At 37.4% G+C, this 19699-nt stretch overlaps 1 protein-coding gene across 2 annotated transcripts in view; it reads right to left on the bottom strand.

Moving 5' to 3' along the window:
* Positions 1–759: 759 nt before the first annotated feature.
* Positions 760–19699, bottom strand: part of itga7 (integrin, alpha 7) — a 39473-nt gene continuing 20533 nt past the window's right edge. Inside the window, exons 10-26 of one of the 2 annotated variants that reach the window (XM_048172492.1) lie at positions 19468–19563; positions 19278–19339; positions 19016–19185; positions 16652–16801; positions 13356–13471; positions 12908–13091; positions 12754–12828; positions 12593–12672; positions 10838–10915; positions 10530–10632; positions 8628–8819; positions 8431–8547; positions 8215–8328; positions 6416–6514; positions 6210–6335; positions 4593–4751; positions 1179–1316 (exon numbers count right to left, since the gene is read on the bottom strand). In XM_048172492.1, the coding sequence (XP_048028449.1) occupies positions 4635–4751; positions 6210–6335; positions 6416–6514; positions 8215–8328; positions 8431–8547; positions 8628–8819; positions 10530–10632; positions 10838–10915; positions 12593–12672; positions 12754–12828; positions 12908–13091; positions 13356–13471; positions 16652–16801; positions 19016–19185; positions 19278–19339; positions 19468–19563 (1879 nt within the window). In that variant the 3' untranslated portion in view covers positions 1179–1316; positions 4593–4634. Of the gene's footprint in view, positions 1317–4592; positions 4752–6209; positions 6336–6415; positions 6515–8214; positions 8329–8430; positions 8548–8627; positions 8820–10529; positions 10633–10837; positions 10916–12592; positions 12673–12753; positions 12829–12907; positions 13092–13355; positions 13472–16651; positions 16802–19015; positions 19186–19277; positions 19340–19467; positions 19564–19699 lie in introns of both variants that reach the window. The other variant, XM_048172491.1, reaches the window with a different exon arrangement.

Raw genomic sequence — 19699 nt, forward strand, 5'->3', positions numbered from 1 at the left:
ATGAATAAGCCTCAGGCTGAAGGAAATGCAGATTCACACCTGAACAGTAGAGGGTGCAGCTCAAACAAACCTTTCAGCTGTGCTGCCATTCTGGATCGCAGAAGAACAGGATGCAGGAGTAGTAGTAAATGAGTAAATGAATGCTCACATTTTTACTCTAGAACTAGTCTAGAATAACCATCATGTTACATCTTACCCTTGATTTCTCTTAACATGAGGACAGGAGAGCTGTCAGTCAATACATGGGAAAACAAAGTAACTTGTATTACTTATTTGAAAAAGTAACTCAGATATTTTGTTGCAATTTTTAAAGTAATGCATTACTTTACTAGTTACTTGAAAAAAGTAATCTGATTACGTAACTTGTGTTACTTGTAACGCGTTACCCCAAATATGCCTAAACGAACCGATCTAAGGGAGAAAACACACCAGGTTCTGAAACATACGCTCCAAACGACCTTAAGTTTGTAGGCACGTTATTTTATAACATGGCTTTAGAATCTACAAATGAACAGATCAAATAATGCCCATATATATATATATATATATATATATATATATATTTTTTATTTTTTTTTTTGTTTTTAGTACCTTACTGGTGAGGGAGATTTAATTTACATAATTTATTATGATCGTTTATATCATTGTTGCATATTGGCATATATCAATGATAAAGCATTAAGGCATTATAGACAACAGTATGATACCGTAAAGCTGCTATAAATGATGTGTATTGTAAAAATAAAAACACTATACAAATAAAATTGACTTCACTTTATGTCAGGAGGGTCTTGGGATGATGTGTGCCAAGTTTCATATGACCTGAAAACTTTATCGCGTTCTGCTTATGATGAAATATGAAGACAAAAATTCAAAATTTCTAAAGGCACAGAAATGCAGCTGAGTTAAAACACCATCACACTCAATTCAACATTAATATGTTAAATAACACTTTTAATACTAGGTGCATATATTTCCATTTATATACTATATCCAGCTCGATCCAGCTGTCCTCCTAAAATTTTCTTTCGATCTGCAGAACATTGAAGAAAATGACACTTATAAAAGGCTTCATAAAAATGCGTAGCAGTGTATGTTTATGGTCAGTGCAAGTCCACTGCAGTCTCTGGTCAGCGTCCATGTTTCTGAGGACAAAAGGATGAACATTAGATTGTCCCATCGCTCCAGTGGGTCGTCCATTGCTTTTTGTGCAAAATAAAAGTCTTGTCCAGAAGTGGCGTCTCTTGCCGCAGGATCTTCACAGCCTGATACTGGGGCACTTGATCTCCATGCCGAACCCTATGGAAGAAACCACACTGCAAGAGAGAAAGAGGTCGAATTAGATAATCTAGCACTAAATAAAATCACAATGTGCAACCTTGATCCCAGGGTCCAAAGTTAGCACATGCCCAGTGCCAAACGTGAGTAAAAAAGAATGTTTGGCTGATAACTTAAAAAAAAAAAAAAAAGTATGTTCAAAGTTTCATTCCATAGTAATGATACATAATCCTCCATTCATTCACGCCATGCTTGAGCTGAAGCTGCTTTAGCTTTATCAACCTCTTTTTGTACTGTTTTATTTTTAAGGTGATAAAGTTAAAGCTCGACATGCTGCTGCTCATCTAACAGAACATGATGTCCTTTGATGCCCTTCTCAGACAAGATAAAGTCTAATGACTTGTTCACTTCATTTTGTGCATCTTTTATACCTCGATCAAACATTTAGTATGTACTCGGTTATATTCCTTATCCTAAACATCAACCTCAATGCAACATTCTGAAGCACTAAATACGAAACAATTTCAATCATCTTCATTCTTCAAAGAACGGCAGGCTTTAATTCTTGAAGAATGTTTCTTATTGTTCTATATTTGTTGATTACATGCATAACACCCTCGTGCATTATCATAACTGGTGTTGAAATCTGTGTCCTGCATTTAGGCACAATATGCAAATGTTAACTGATTAATGCCCCTGGTATACATAATTTTCCGCGTTCCGATCCTGAGTGTGGAAAGACGTGTTCATTGCATGCTCACTATCTAGTGGACTTTTGTTTTCATGCACTCAAATCACCCGCAAAAATTTGGCTTGTCCACGGACAGTGCGCTGACTGTCGCTGGAAACATGGGCAGCCGAAGTATACTATTAAATCTATTTATTTCAACTTACTTTCTCTTATTATAGAGAGTGAAAGTTTGTTCTGCCTTGCATCCTACACTGACACCACACAAATCTGGAGGCTTACGTGCCAACAGCTCTTATTATATCATGGATATTAAAGGTGCAGTAAGCAATTTTTGAAAAATGCTGTTGAAAAGTGGATCTGACCGAGCACCAAACACACTTGTAGCCAATCAGCTGTAAGGGGCGTGTCCACTCATGATGAGGGAGGAGAGAGAGCTCAGTGCACAAGACAGACATTAGCAGAACAACTTATAGATAGAGAAATGACAGAGAAAATACAAACGAGGAAAAGGCCAGTTATTCAGTCAAGAGCAGTGAGTGATTTTCTGTTTTTCTTTTGTTTGATTCATATTAACAGCATTTACAGCAGTAGGTACTGTACAGTACAGTCCAAAAGTTTGGAACCACTAAGATTTTTAATGTTTTTAAAAGAAGTTTCGTCTGCTCACCAAGGCTACATTTATTTAATTAAAAATACAGTAAAAAACAGTAATATTGTGAAATATTATTACAATTTAAAATAACTGTGTACTATTTAAATATATTTCACAAAGTAATTTATTCCTGTGATGCAAAGCTGAATTTTCAGCATCGTTACTCCAGTCTTCAGTGTCACATGATCCTTCAGAAATCATTCTAATATGCTGATATGCTGCTCAATAAACATTTATGATTATTTTCAATGTTGAAAACAGTTGTGTACTTTTTTTTTTCAGGATTCCTTGATGAATAGAAAGTTCAAAAGAACAGCATTTATCTGAAATACAAAGCTTCTGTAGCATTATACACTACCGTCCAAAAGTTTGGGGTCAGTAAGAATTTTTATTTTTATTTTTTTGAAAAGAAATTAAAGAAATGAATACTTTTATTCAGCAAGGATGCATTAAATCAATCAAAAGTGACAGTAAAGACATTTATAATGTTACAAAAGATTAGATTTCAGATAAACACTGTTCTTTTGAACTTTCTATTCATCAAATAATCCTGAAAAAAAATAATGTACACAAATATGTTGTACAATTGTACACATTAAATGTTTCTTGAGCAGCAGATCAGCATATTAGAATGATTTCTGAAGGATCATGTGACACTGAAGACTGGAGTAACGATGCTGAAAATTCAGCTTTGCCATCACAGGAATAAATTACTTTGTGAAATATATTCAAATAGAAAACAGTTATTTTAAATTGTAATAATATTTCACAATATTACTGCTTTTACTGTATTTTTAATTAAATAAATGTAGCCTTGGTGAGCAGACGAAACTTCTTTTAAAAACATTAAAAATCTTAGTGGTTCCAAACTCTTGGACTGTACTGTATATTACGCTGCTGTCACTTTAATACACAGATCTAATATACGCATGTGATTTCTTTCCCTGCTGTTTATGTTCACAGACATAATCGACTGTGTTTGTGAACTTTGTGTGTTTTTGACATAACCTTGTGTGTATTTGACAGTTTAAGCACAATGAGACGTGAAAGAGAATCGTTTGACATCCAGCTTTCTGTGTGCGTGACTCAAAAATCATATATCAGAAGTTTAGACTGATATTGCTTTAAAACGCATGCAAATGATTAACTTTCGTGATGAAGAAGAACTGCAATGTCATGTGAGCCTGACCACGATAGAGACGATAATCAAAACCAAACAGATGTTTTGTTTGTTTTTGGCAGAGTATCCGAGGCACGAGCTGTACAGGCTCCGCCCCATTCTGGAAAGCGGGGTGGGGAGCAGTAGCTCATTTGCATTTAAAGATACATGCACGAAAACAACATATTTTGCTGTTCTACAGAACTATGATATGCTGTCTTTTGCTTGAATATACTCGTGTCATCTTGTTTGTTCATTTGTATTATTATTATTATTATAAGCATCTAACGTCTCCACATTTCAATCATCGGCTCCCAAAATGTGTCAGAAAAGTGAGATAACACTACTAATATATGTTTTTTCTTTTGAGTCCCCTTTTAGTGATTGCAATAACCCCTTAATCTTGCCACATTTGTAGTTACTTGGACTTTTGTGTTATATGTCTGGAGATGTTTTTTGGGAAGGAATGATTTTGCCATCAAAGGAGTAGAGGAGCTAAATAACAATTAGACATTTGACCTGAACTATCATAGCAACACAAATTGCTTTCACTTATTGATGACATCATACCCTCGGGGTGGCAGGCACAGTAGATTCCTCGCCTGTGTTGCATAATGTGCATGTGAATGTGTGGGAGGAGCTATCAAGATAGGGGTGTGGTCCTTTTGGATATGGGCGTGTTTGTTTTGGGTAGAGGCGTTTACCAGAAATCGCTTACTGCATCTTTAGGCATTCCCATTATTATTTAGATACTGGTTATCATGCCAAAGCCACAGCACATCAGCACACTCCACCGCAGAAATGAGCTGTACCACATGACATGTGCTAGAGGAAGATCAGGCTGGACGAGGCTCTTATTGAAGATCAGTGGCCTGTTTCCCCTCCACATCAGACGGCTGCTGCTGCAGATGAGCGCTGTAATACTCGGTCTCATAGTGAGGCTGCCTCTCAGTGCGCTTGAAAAAACCACACTGCTCCACCAGACGGGAATGTATAACAGACATATGCGTAGGTACAGAAAGAAGAACACATGAAGAACTAGCAATGGGGGGTTAAATCATTAGAAGTGAGGAAATATTATATAGACAATAGTATGCAATCGCATTCATTGGATGGAAGAGAACAGGTAGGAAAGTAATATGAGTAATATGAGGTAAACAATGACAGAATGTTCATTTTGGGAGAAATATGCCTTGAAATGACAGCAAATCAACTTTCAAAAAGTGTCTCAAAAAGTGAAAAAAGTTTGTCTCAGGATTAAACATCTTTTTTTCCTGTTGTTCACTGGAGCCATGGCAAATCTATGTGCAGTCAAGCTGCTTTACTATATGATCTATGTGTATTATGAAAAGTGCTATACAAATACATTTGAAAAAGTTCATAAAACATTGGGCATTTTTGACTAGGAGAATCCACTAGACTTGTGTCCATGACTGGCAACTAGTAAGTTCACCAGTAATCACACCATGTCAGCATGCCAAATTATACTTTTGGGCATTCACAATGACTGTAGATGGTCAAATGATTCAAAAATACATTTTCCTCCTCAGTGTTTCTGTCTTGTTTTCCAGTACAAATATCTAAACATTCTTAAATCAAGGTTAATTTACTGGAGAAGCTGAGTGACTTTAGCTAGTTGAGTGGCTTTTTGCTTAAAACAAGAAAAATATCCGAAAATCTTGTACTGACCCCACTGGCAGCTATATTGTTTATTGTTTTAAAGTGCCCCTATTATGCTATTTGTGATATTCCCTTTCATGCAGTGTGTAATAGAGCTGTTTGTGAATGTAAAAGGTCTGCAAAGATCAAAGTGCAGATAAATGTTATCGTCTCATACGTAGGTTTGTAACTAATTTGCATAATGCCCGCTCTTCATTGGCTGAACAGCGTCTCTTTGCCCCGCCCTTAAACACTGTAGTTGTTGTTCATGTTGAGAAAACGCTGTTTTCTGCTGCCAAAGCAAATCCACTTTGATGAGATTGATACGGTAACACCGACGCCATCGTTACTGTTCGTATCACTGTGAATCAAGAGCTGAGATTCAGATATGATAATGAGCCTTTGGTTTCTGACCAATCACAGCAGACTGGGCAATCTGACCAATCAGAGCAGAGCAGCTCTCAGAAAGGCGGGGTTTAGAGAGACCGAATCCTTAATCGAAGCGTTTCAGACACTGAGAGAAAAGAGCTGATGCTGCAGTGGATATTATGAGAAAATTAAAGTGTTTTTGACCTTGAATGAATGTGAACCTGTTGTAGGAGACGAGAAACGAACATTAGAAACCTTTAAAATACCATGATAGGGGCACTTTAAGCATGAAGCCATTTTTTACAAAACAAGACTATATTTGATGAAAGAATGTTTAGATATTCATAGGCAAAAATACTGAAGAAATCTTTTGCAGAAGCTTGTTGAGTGTGTACACTCACCTTCCACAGTACACACACGAGCAGCGCGAGAACAATAACTCCAGCCAGGACGGCAATGAGGATGATCCACCACGGGATGCTGTGCTGGTCCGAGAGCCCGATCTCTGGGTAAATCATCACTGACACCTGCACAAACACAAACACTGATGCACTAACAAGAACACACACAGGAATGTGGGCATGTGCGATCACGTGTGCTATCTAACCTGTGTAGCAGCGTCCTTCAGCACTAGATGCCTGATGTCGGATTTAATGGTGATATTGGCTCTGACCAGCAGCTCCACAGCACTGACCGATGAAAACTCCTAATAAACACAGAGTGAATGCTGTACTGCATCTGTAATCCATTAGATCACACATACATATAGACCCTGGGCACATTTATGGACATTAATTCACTGACTGTGGGCTTGATTCGGATGTGTTTGAGGTGATTGCTGTGGTGCCGTTTTCTTGTCTGTAACTGTGTTTCCATCTTTTCAGTGTAACTTTCCATTGAGCTGATAGTTACTGTCCCACCATATCAACTAGGGCTGGTCAAAAAAATAGATTTTTCGATTAATTGTTTTTTAGTATGTGTTTTCATTCAGTGCTGAACATGGCAGATGCAGGTGTGCCTCTCTGCGGGAACAAACAGAAAGCTGTGCGCAAATAATAAAATTAATTCTCTTACACATCTCCTTGTGTTGAACAGATAAATTCACACAGATTTATCCCATATTTATCCCTATCCTAGTAAACATAGTAAATTTTGGCTTGAAGGGGACCTATAATGCCCTTTCACAAGAGGTAATAAAAGTCTCTGGTGTCTCCAGAATGTGTCTGTGAAGTTTCAGCTCAAAATCCCCCACAGATCATTTATTATCGCTTGTCAAATTTGCCCCTATTTGGGTGTGAGCAAAAACACGCCGTTTTTGTGTGTGTCCCTTTAAATGCAAATGAGCTGCTGCTCCCGCCCCCTTTCCAGAAGAGGGCGGAGCTTTAACAGCTCAACAACAACAAAGCTGGAGAATCTCACGCAGCCAAAATGAGGATTGTCAGTAACGGTGTTCAGCCTTACATTGTTCAAACCGGAGTCGACACTGATGGAGAGACTCAGGAAGAAGTTACAACTTTTAGGACGTTTCTGAATGGTTAGTGGATAAATTTATGTAGTTGCTGTGGAGTTGATTCAACTCATCGACTAGCATGTGCCGTCATGTTCATCTTTTGTGTTGAATTGACCCTCGTTTGTGAAGCAGTTCGGCGTAAAATGACAGCATGACAACAACACTCGACTACAACAACTCTTCCTCTTCTCTAAAGCAGCCCAACATGGCCCCGCCCCCTTTGTTGTGTGTTCTCGGGCGGGGTTTATGTAAATTTTGGGGTTAGTGATGTCAAATTGAAATTTGAGCGTTGTAACTTTGCAGATGTTGTTTATGATCAAACAGCAACATTACACACTAACTAAAATTAAAAAAGTGAAATCATAATAAACCACCCCTTTAACAGAAAGACAACACATGTATCAGTATATTGGATCCGTGCATTAGTCTTAAAGTGACAACAGCCTAATATTCCTGCTGCTGTCTGTGTTTTTAATGTTAATCAAACTACAAATGACTAAAATATCACTCACTGCTCTTGACTGAATACATTTTTTGAACCTTTAATACGGATGAACCTTTATTTAATTTGTACAGTGAAGATTATATGCAATGTTGTTTTACGTCTGATTACTTTATTCAGTTTCTGTACCTGAAAACTGTTACTGTTTGGTATCTAAATTGGAATTGAGAATTGTTAAATTTCACTGGTATCTAAAATTATCTAAAAAACAACTGTTTATTCATTTATTGTTTTTTTGTGGTGGGGGCAGTGAAAACTGAATCATTAAATTCATTGAATCAAATCGAGAATCAAGAATCAAATTGAGATCTTGTGAATATGAATCGAATTTAATCAGAACATTTGGAACAATATCAACAGGAAAAACGATCGTTCAAGAGCGAGCGGCTCTCACCTCAATGAAAGTGCTGTTCCACAAGTTTGCTCTGATCCTGATATGCATGGAGCCGGAGAACTTGTCTAGAGGACACCGGAAGAGCAGGCAGCGTGCAGATCCCAGTAAACAATCCTGAAATACATCAGCAGTCATTCACAATCAATGGCAGATTACGGAATGAAATATGGTCGCAAAAGTATTTCTCATTTTGTCTGCTCTCTGGTTCATACTGACCAGTGTGAGAGACTTCCTCCTCTCAGACGCAGACACAGCTGGAGTGATTTTGCCTTCAGGGTTTTTGGGAACCACGTCTGCTTCGGTCTCCTGATGCGAGCGCACCTTTCTGCTGCTCTGTTCACAGATGACCCATTTAAACATCTTTTGCATTTATTGATGACCAGCAGCTTCATTTGATGTGTGTTTGCGAGTACCTTGAGGTGTTCTGTCTGAGCCAGACGCAGAGGGTCGAGCGCCGACTGTGGTTCACAGCGAGTGTGTGGATGGCCGTCGATCTGCAGAGCGCTCGGATACAACAGCCACTTCTTATTGATCAGCTCGTACGGCCACAGGATGTTCAGAGATGCTGAGCCGAACGTTTGGAGAGACTGCCCAGTATTAGTCATCTGTTATCACACAGGACACATGAGTTACTTCTGTCCTGTTCCTTCCATTTCTCCATACAAATGGAGACTTCTGTTCTACGTTCCATTAAAAATAACTGAGTAATCCAATTAGTTACTTTTTTAGTGAGTAGCAGAATATACTTTTACAAGTAACATTACTTTTACAAGTGAACTTCCCCAACAATGTTAATATACAATATATAGTATATTTAACATAAAGTACCCATTAGTGGTGGGAGAAAAAAAAATCTCGAATGAGTTGCAAATCTTTCTTTAGCGATTCTGAAATGATTCTGTGGGAAACCTGGGGTTTTGCAAAACTTACAATGTGTGGTGTCTGTGGTATTTCAGTGTTCATTTCGGTTCATTTTCAGTTCCAAAAGCTCTAAGAAATTTTGTTTTACAATTAAATTGTATATATAAATTTACATTTAAAGTAGCTAAACAGTTTAAAAACAGTTTTTCATCTTTGGAATTTAGAACTAAAATTAAAGGGTTAGTTCACCCAAAAATGAAATTTCTGTCATTAATTACTCTCCCTCATGTCGTTCCACACCCGTAAGACCATATCTTCAGAACACAAATTAAGATATTTTTGATGAAATCCGAGAGGTATATGACTCGTCCATAGACAGCAATATAATCAACACTTTCAAGGTCCAGAAAGGTACTAAAGACATCATTAAAACAGTCATGTGACTGCAGTGGTTCAACCTTAATGTTATGAAGAGACGAGAATAATTTTTGTGCACAAAAACAAAACAAAAATAACGACTTTATTCATCAATCTCTTCTCTTCTGTGTCATTCTCATTCGTTGTTTACGTCCAGCGCTTCCTGGTTCATTGTCAGAACGCCGACTCATTATTGGCCGGCTCCTGCGTCAGTGTCACACGCATGCATCGTGCTGATCACATGATCAGCTTTGGCCAATACTGAGCCGGCATTTGGATGTAAACACGGAAGCTTCACTGTGTTACTATGTCACCTGCGTAAGATGATGACAAAGAAGAGATTGTTGAATAAAGTTATTTTTGTTTTGTTTTTGCGCACAAAAAGTATTCTCGTCTCTTCATAACATTAAGGTTGAACCACTGCAGTCAAATGACTGTTTTAACGATGTCTTTAAAACCTTTCTGGACCTTGAAAGTGTTGATTATATTGGATCAAAAATATCTTAATTTGTGTTCTGAAGATGAATGAAGGTCTTACAGGTGTGGAATGACATGAGGGAGAGTAATTAATGACAGAATTTTCTCTAACCCTTTAACACTTTACTTAAAGACTTTATATATAAAATGCATAATACTTAATTATTATGCCTTGAAATGCACCTTATAATGCATTGTATGATCTCATGAATAATTATAATCTCAATTATAATACATTATAATACTTATCTATTCATTGAACATATCTTTAGAAAGAATAATGCATTAAAAGATTACAAACATGTAGCAAGGAATCTGCAAATATTATAATGAAACTTTTTACAATTATTTATGAAAAATATAATGCATTATAATGTACATAAATGCATTATACATAAAGGTTTTTGTAACCAGACTTGTTAGTTTAATAATGGAATGTTGTTAAATTTTTTTCCAAAAATGTCCATAGTGCAGCTTTAAAGGAAACATGGATGAGAACTCCATTAAGTCTCATGAGATTTGATAGAGCACCTCCAAATCTTCTGAGCACATGAACTTACAATGAATTCATAGTCCACTGCGCTGCCGACGTCCTCCAGTGATGTCATAGCGCTCTCTCCCCTCACCTCTCCGCTGAAGAACAGCTGATGAGGGCGAGACAGCCTACAGGAGACCAACAAAACACCATCATCACACGGCATTTTAAGAATAGCTTCTGAGAACATTTAATGAGATATTAGATCTATTTATGGACACTTGTGAGATATACACTGAGTTGACATCAGCATTCATGAGAAAATAAGCTGTTATTTTAGAAACCATATGTAAACACACCAATAATCAGAGATAAAGGGAAGTGAACACACACCCGCTGAGCACCAGAGGAAGCTCGATCACCACTCGCGCAAACGCCGTGACGGGGGCCAAAGAAGGCTGCTCGCTTATCCTGTGTGACATTTACAGGGTTGAAATGATTACATTTGTTTTGGCATTTTGTCAACAGGGTGAATCTCACAACAATGTCCAGGTTACATTTCATCCCAAATGGGGAATCAGCATAAATATAATTTCTGCCTACGTCACACGTGACCTTTCCAACATGATTACGTAATGCGTGGCACATCACAGAGCAGTGCGAGACGAGCATATGTGGTTAAAAAGTATATAATTTTATTTATTTATTTTAGAAAATGGCCGATGGTTTCTCTAGATAAGACTCTTATTCCTCGTCTGGATCATGTAGAGCTCTTTGAAGCTGCACTGAAACTGACATTTGGACCTTCAACCCGTTGAACCCCAGTGAAGTCCACTATATGGAGAAAAATCCTGGAATATTTTCTTAAAAAACCTTCATTTATTCTTATTAAAGCTAAAAAAAGTTGTTCAGTCAAGACCAGTTAGTTATTTTCTCTCTTGTTTGATTCACATTAATGACTCAGAGCAGCAGGTTTATTAGGCTGCTGTCACTTTAAGACCAAACGCACGGATCCATTATACTGATACACATCCGGTTTACGCCCAGCTGTTCACTTGAGACATAACCCTCTGTGTTTACATGAATACTGCACATGATGGGCATTTTGACATAATTGCAAAATTATGTCAAAATACAAAATTGTATTCGACCATTTAAGCGCAATAGGACGTAAAAGAGAATTGAGTTCACGATCACATGCTGACAGATGCGGCTTTCTGTTTGCGCACTTACGCTCCGTGTCAATTCTTTTTCACTGCTTATTGTGCTTATTCTTTTAACATCAAGCACATCTCGCACTTTATATTCTCATTCATGCATTTCATCACTCTGAAGTGTCAATAGTGCTATATATTTACATACCGCGATATGCAAAATATAGCAAAATCTCCAACGATAGACATTTGATACCGGGATAACGATATATATCATCATACCGCCCAGCCCTAGATTGCGATCTCATTCTAATTTGCCCTGTTTTGTAAATCTGTCCCTAAGTATGCTTCATGTAAGTACAAATAAATCATGAAAGTTTGTGTATTTGGTTTCTAATGATCTGAATTTTGAAAAATCTGTTATGAATTTAAAAATATAACTGTAATAAAAGTAAAGGTATTGTGCTGCTGTCATGAAAGTGATGTTACAATGAAAAATAAATATTCAGGGTGAAATATGACCCAGACATTTCTTTGTGAGATTCATCCAACATCATTTGTATGATTTGGTTTTGCTTACAAAAGAAATACACACAGCAAAATCCCCAGAGTTAATCAACTCTGCTCAGAGAGCATATGGTCCCTCCCTACAAGTTAAAATAACACTGAAGCAGAGTTAAAATAAATGAGATCATTTGCTGTTTGTGGAGTTGTTTAATCAGATCTTAAGAGATTTAATACCTTTTATTTTCAGTTTATTTCATCTAAGGCTGTGGCTGGAAGCATTTGTAGTTCTCTTCAGTGATTCTGCTTGTTAACAGCAGGTGTTCATCACTAATGCTCAATCATAACTTAATTAATCTCATTAACTTTAACTCTGTTTCAGTGTTACTTTAACACTATATAGAGAGGGACCATATGTAATCTGAACAGAGTTGATTTAACTCTGGGGATTTTGCTGCGCAGGCAGGCAGAAAACAGGACTGTAACTCACGTGGACAGTGCGAGATGAACAGACAGTGACGTAGTTTCTATAGTGATCGCAGAAGTGCTCAGAATAAGATGGAATTTGACCTGACATAAAGAATTCATGGGCAATTTGAGTTTCCTGAAGGTCAGAATCGTGTAACTGTGCATGTGAGACTGTTACTGTACCGTCGCATCTCTTTTGAGCGGATTGCCCAGTTCACATAGTGCCTGAGAGCCGTTCTGATTGACTTCACACAACACCTTCAAAACAAGAACACATCAGGAACTACTGCTGGCTCTGACTGACACATAAACAAGCTCAGCATTGCTGATGGTGTACCTGCTGCCCCATGAGTCCGGAGTACGAGAGCGTGTTTGGCAGAGACACCAGCAGCTGGGCGGCGTGGGCATCATCCCCATCCTCCTGCGGGGTTTCTGGGTTAGACGGCATGTTAGTCACCGTGACCTCCAACACTACTGACCTCTGATCCGACAGAGAGAACACCGGCACATCAGACCCGTCACTAAACGCAGAGCATGTGGGAGAAATTAAAATAACCAGGGCATCTATGCTTTACAAGATTTTCACATTTGCACACAGTAATTTTCACTGTGACGCTTGCACTGTACAGCAGAACCTGGTTTAGGAAAATGTCTTCACATGTACAGGCAATTTATGTATGGCTTGTAGGAACATTTAGGCAACTCTCACATGTTCACATACATCTTTATAAATGCAGTCATGGAGACATCACTTCAGATACAGAAATATGTGCATGGTCACTTACCGCGGTAGAGGAGTGAAGTCGTTTGAAATGGGTGCTTTTGTACCAAACTGATAGACAAGCTGAAGGTTGCTCTGGCATATTTTATCCTCACCACACCCTTCCCTGACAAAATTAACCTGTGAAGAGACAGAAAGCTTGCACATTCAGTTTTAATGTTATACTAATGGCTACTGATGGATTTGAATTACCATTCAACGAACATTATATAAGGGATAATGTACTGACAGCTAGTCATTTTCACAAAGTAAGCTGATATGAAGCAAACAGCTATTATATGACTACTTAAATGAATACATGGGCAAGCAGTATTGATTTTGGGTGTAATATTGAAATCATAGGTGGAGTTTGGGGGGACCAGAGCCAATGATTTTGCCTGAGCTATGAATAATTAAAAAAAAACAAAAAACAATAGAATTCACATTTATTTGTCTTATCTTATCATTGTACTGTAGAATGAGTAAATATGTTTGTTGTTAGGATGTTTTAAAAGGTAAATTTCTAGGCTGATTACATTTTTAGGCTGCTGTGCCTCAGAGGTCTAACAGCACTCATCAATGTCAAAATGATCGAGATGGCCAATCAAATCAAAGAGGGCGGGTCTTGCTGTCACTGTCACAGCGAGAGTTTGCGGAAAGATGCAAGTAGACAACTGTTTTTCGATAGAAATGTTCAGCGACTGACAGTAATAGAGTATCTGATGAAAACTGCTAAACTTTTTATGAAATTTTGCCGTTTTGAACTAAAAATATGCGATAGTGATTCATGTACTAATTCATAAATGAATGTGACAAGACAATAAATGTTTGCGTTTTCAACATATTAGGTACATATTTCAACATATTAGGTATACGAATAAGAGTGAATGTGTGCACATTTTAAAATAAAATATTATTTGCAAATAGTTCAAACTTCATAACTACAATTAGACCTAGAAGTTATTTTACTATTCTTATTTATTTATTCCCTTAACCTTCAGGGGTCTGAGGAATTTTGGGGCCCTGGAGAAGTTTTGACATGCCCTGACATTTGTGCTTTTTCAGTTGTTCATAAACATATTAATGGAAAAAGTGTCATTACACTGTATTCAGCACAAACTAGGCTACAATAATATGTGAGGAACATGTATGTGTTTTTGAAGGAATAATGTTTATGTGTGGTTATTGAAAAAACAAAAAACTTAAGTCACTGAAATAAAGCCAAAAAATATATATTAAATCTGTGTTCACAAGACTTCTGGGTATTGGAGGTTGTAGACTAGAGTTTTTGCTTCAAAATGAGGTAAAATTATGCTGCTTGCTTGTTCATATAAAACAATAGAGAGATTTAAATTTTCGAAAACATCTTTGGTCAAGAAACACAGTATGCGTGGAGGCGTGAATCATCATTAATAATGGGTGATTCTCACCTAAGAAGACAAAAGAATCGCATAAAGAGCTCTAATGACCTGCATAAATAATGAGCTCTTTCAGACAGGTAGGCTGTGAAAAAACCCTCTGTTGATCATGTCTCAAGCTCATCATAATGTAAATCAAACATACAGAAAAAACAGCAATACTGTGAAATATTATTACAATTTAAAATAATTGTATTCTATTATATACTTTAAAATATAATGCATTTCTGTGATGCAAAGTGTCTGAACAGTTATGTTACCTCTATGGCATTTCATATAGGCTTTTAGCTTAAATTTGGAGAAATATTGATGGATTCTCATGTTTATGTCAATTTTCTATACAGAGGAGTAATATTTATTCAATATTTATTGTCATCACTGTGAGCGCTGGATACTGTGTTTTCAATTCATACTTGCAGCCGGAGGGCACTCTGTACACCTTTAGTCCACAAATTAATGTATAGAAGAACAGGAACCAGGAACTAACGGCATGTCTTCTAGAGATCGCTAACCATTGCTTTAACATCCAAATAAACACTTTTCAAGACAATAAATACACGATTGAGACGATGAATGCATGTATTGCCTCTGAATTTGCGTCTGAATAGCGCTGGCTCCGTGGGCGTGGCCGCATTAGCGGATAATGAGCTGAATCAAGGACTTCTGACATGGCTCTATTTTCATACAGATTACATAAACACAGAATTTTTGTTTTCGATTTGACTTACACGATTTAAAACCTGACATTTCAAAGTTTCTTTAGACACAAGTCTAATTTTTTTGTCATTAGTATTCACTAAGTTACAGTTCATTTTCTGAGAACTATCAGATTGGACTTCGTTCAGAGGGAGACGAGAGATCACGCATCATGTTAGTTTTCTTTATTTTACACAAAGCACAACATTTTGTTTTTACTCTGAGTGTACACAAATAAAAGAAGATATTTCACAGATTAAAATGGTGTATAGTTCTTAATTGTATGTGCAACATTGACGGAGTATTTTGAGTCTCTTTCACACTGGTTAGAAAAAAAACGCGGTGATCACGCCGAGGGAGTTAAAGACCCCCTGTGGTGAAAATCAAGTGTTTAATGTTGTTTATATGTCTATGTGGTGTTTTTAATACGCTTTAAGACAAACCATGTGCAAATTCATCATTCAACACCATTGCCGAACCATTGCGTAGCGTTTACTTCAGTAAAGTTGACCAAGTGGATCTCTGAGCATGTGTGAGTGAGTGGAGGCGGGGCTGATTAGCATATTCATAGATCCACGTATATTAAATGAAGCAAGGGTGTAGAATTACATTCAAGCTATTTATAGGCGTGAAGACTTTTTTTCCACAGGGAAATTTTGGTGATCAAAGATGAGTTTTAAGGTATAAAATTATTGACTACAGGGGACTTTATATCCCTTTAAATCATTTAATTCTATTATTATTATTATTATTATTATTATTATTATTTATACGATACAGATCGTTTCAAAGCAGCCTTACAGTGATAAACGGGAAAGTATACGATTCAGTGATGCAAACAGAGTTCAATTCTGCTGTAAAGCAGCTCTAAAAAGACAACAGTAAACATCATTCAGCTGAGATCAGTTCAGTGTTGATTCAGTTTGGTTCAATAACATCACAATCACAGCTCAAATGCATGAAGATATTAAGATATTGTAAGATATTGACATCATGATTTTCTTTAAAGCTGCTTTGAAACAATGTGTATTGTATAAAGTGTTATATAGAAATAAATAAAGGTGAAACTAAAGGCACTATGCAGGACATCTCTTTCTTGAGACAAATGTGACAAACTTCTGAACACAGAATGCAGGGATTGACCCATTCACAACCAAAATCAAGAGACAAACAAAATGTAAAATCATGTGAAGTGCATTTGTTTTACCTCAGAGTAGAGTGTGTTGGAGGGACTGATGCTCAGGACGGGGCTCAGCTGGGTATGGTGTTTATGTCCCGTGTGATGGTGATGTCTGCTTCTCCGTATAGTGTGTGTGATCGCCAGAGAGACGGGCCGCAGCTTGTCCCGAATGTTTTCCTGGTGAAATGAGAACAGAAGCGTTCATATGGCCCTGTTTCTGATCCTCTGATAGGACTTCATTGAGTCCCTCCTCTCGTGTTATGAAATGCAGCTGCAATTTTGATCATAATGTGTGTGTTTTGGTACAATGCAGCAAAGTTTGAAGCCGCTGTTTCATGTTCAAAGTGTTGATTTTTCACCACATGTTCCATAGCGGGCAGAAATCAATAGCTGTGTCTCATTTGAAGGCTGAGCCCTCTGGATGCCGCATTTGTCAGCTGCATATGTCATTGAGGCAGCCTTATTTCAGATAAGTAACATTATATCGCAAATTAAGGGAAAAAATACAGTATTTTAATCTAAAGTGAGGTGGATCATTTTTTTATCTGTTAAAAAGACAAACTACGATGGAAACACATTTACCGAATAAAGCCGCGGTCACGCTAGACTTTGAGCATGTGAAATTTCTGTTGATGAAAATTTCTGTCTGTAACAACACTGTAACAGTCATATGACGTCACGTCCTGCAGCGTCTTTTTTATAAACATGAATTCAACATTTAACAAATAGTAATACATTCAAAATATAAAAATATACAATCTTCTCCACTTTACTGCAGAATATTGTTCTTTTAATTCAGCCAAGAGGTCACGCTGTGACGTATCGATCTTCTACTGGTCACACGTCTTCACGTTATGCGAATTCGCAGCTCAGAGTTCAGCAAAATTGACCTCTGGAGGGCAGCGAAATGCGAAACTTTTTGCAAGAGCTTGTGTTTCCGGTTTTGAATAGAAATCAATGGAACGAAAAGTGTAGTGTGATCGCCCCTTAAAGGATTAGTTCACTTTCAACTTAAATTTTCCTGATAATTTACTCACCCCCATGTCACCCAAGATGTCCATGTCCTTCTTTCTTCAGTCGAAAAGAAATTAAGGTTTTCGATGAAAACATTCCAGGATTATTCTCCATATAGTGGACTTCACTGGAGCCCAAACGGTTAAAATTACAGTTTCAGTGCAGCTTCAAAGAGCTTTACATGATCCCAGATGAGAAATAAGGGTCTTATCTAGAGAAACCATCTGTCATTTTCTTAAAAATAAATAAATAAATTATATAAGTTTTAACAATAAATGCTCATCTTGAACTAGCTCTCTTCTTTTTCTTCTCTATTTGAATTCCAGCAGTGTAGACACTGCTAAGTGTATTACTGCCCTCCACAGGTTTGAACTAATTGTTATATACTTGCACTAGCTTATTGTATATGACAATTTAGTTCAAACTTTGACCTGTGGAGGGCAGAAATACACTTAGCAGTGTCTACACTGCTGGAATTCTAATAGAGAAGAAGAAGAGAGCTAGTTCAAGATGAGCATTTATGGCTAAAACGTATAAAATTTTTAAAAAATTTAGAAAATGAGCGATGGTTTCTCTAGATAAGACACTTATTCCTCGCCTGGGATCGCTGTAAACTGTAATTTTGACCTTCAACCGTTTGGGCTCCATTGAAGTCCACTATATGGAGAAAAATCCTAGAATTCTTTTCCACTGAAGAAAGAAAGACATGAACATCTTGGATGACATGGAGGTGAGTAAATTATCAGGAAATTTTAATTAGAAAGTGAACTAATCCTTTAAATTCCTTGATGTGCAACTAAAACATGAATTTGTCTCAGAGGAGGTAATTGAATAACTGGACTAACCAGTGGACCAATCGCATCGCACCACATCTCAGTTGTTGGTTTAGTTATGATTTGTTTTAATTTCTTCATACAATTGCATTCACAAACACCAAACGCAAGAGAACATGACGGCACTTATTGTGTTTCGTCTGCTGCTCTGAGACAAACTCATTAATGATGGAGAAAAAAAGAGCCTGATTGGAGCAACTTCTAATATTTTGAGTCAATTTCCCAGGATGTGATGATTTTGTTCTGTTTGAAAACATGGAATGGAAACCCTGCTTTATGCGCAAAATTTTAATGCGATATTACAATTTTGCGCCCAAGTTAAATTCGCAATTTTGGATGGAAACACAGCTAATGATACTAGTAATGGCTGCTTTGAAACAAAAAAGTGGTGCAAGTAAAGGTGACTTGACATTCATAAATTGTTTTAGACCCTGCTTCCACCTGTTTTTAGTGCTCAACAAAAATGCACCTCATATACCATCTTTACAGCAGGTGGAAAGAGGGCGCCGTCAATACACACATTCATCTGCATCTCTAGATCTACCTTCACAGCAAAAGTCACTGTTTGACAGTCCGGATGTTTTTGTCCATGTAGCTCCACTTCCACAGAATGGACGTACTCCGGCTCTGATAAACTGCGGTCCAGGAAGTGAACTCTGTGAGGAAGACTCAACTTCCTGCGCTCTACGTCCGCCTCAAAATGTACAGCGAGTGCTGATGTGGAGGAGCAACACAGAAACATTAAAATATATGTGTATATCTGCACTTACAGCGAGTGTTGTTGTTATAGATGTTGAATTTCTTACTGATATGTGGTGAGTAGGAGTCTGGATAAGCCGTATATGTGTAGCAGGCCTTCACGTCCACACTAGAAGAAGACAAGTCAGTCATTCATTATAATATCACTTTGAAATGGTTTTACTGTGTGTGATGAATATTGCTTGTAATTTCCAAGCAATATGTGTGAAGACATTGAAAAGTGAAATAACTTCTGACCAAACACCATCTTGGCCCTGGCAGCTGGGCTGCGTGAGGTCAATGTGCTGAGGCTCAATGGAAATTTCTCGGATCACGTGGACCACTGGACGTGACCTGATGGACAAACAACGAGTCAGAAAACGTCTTGCATCTCAAAATAACTGCCGCTGTGGCTTTAAATGACAATGCATCCATTTTTAAACATTCAGCTGACATGTTTTTCATTTGCACGTTTTTCTCAGGCACTTCA

The sequence above is a fragment of the Megalobrama amblycephala genome, linkage group LG21 (genome assembly GCF_018812025.1).
Source record: "Megalobrama amblycephala isolate DHTTF-2021 linkage group LG21, ASM1881202v1, whole genome shotgun sequence".
Classification (NCBI taxonomy): Eukaryota; Metazoa; Chordata; class Actinopteri; order Cypriniformes; family Xenocyprididae; genus Megalobrama; species Megalobrama amblycephala.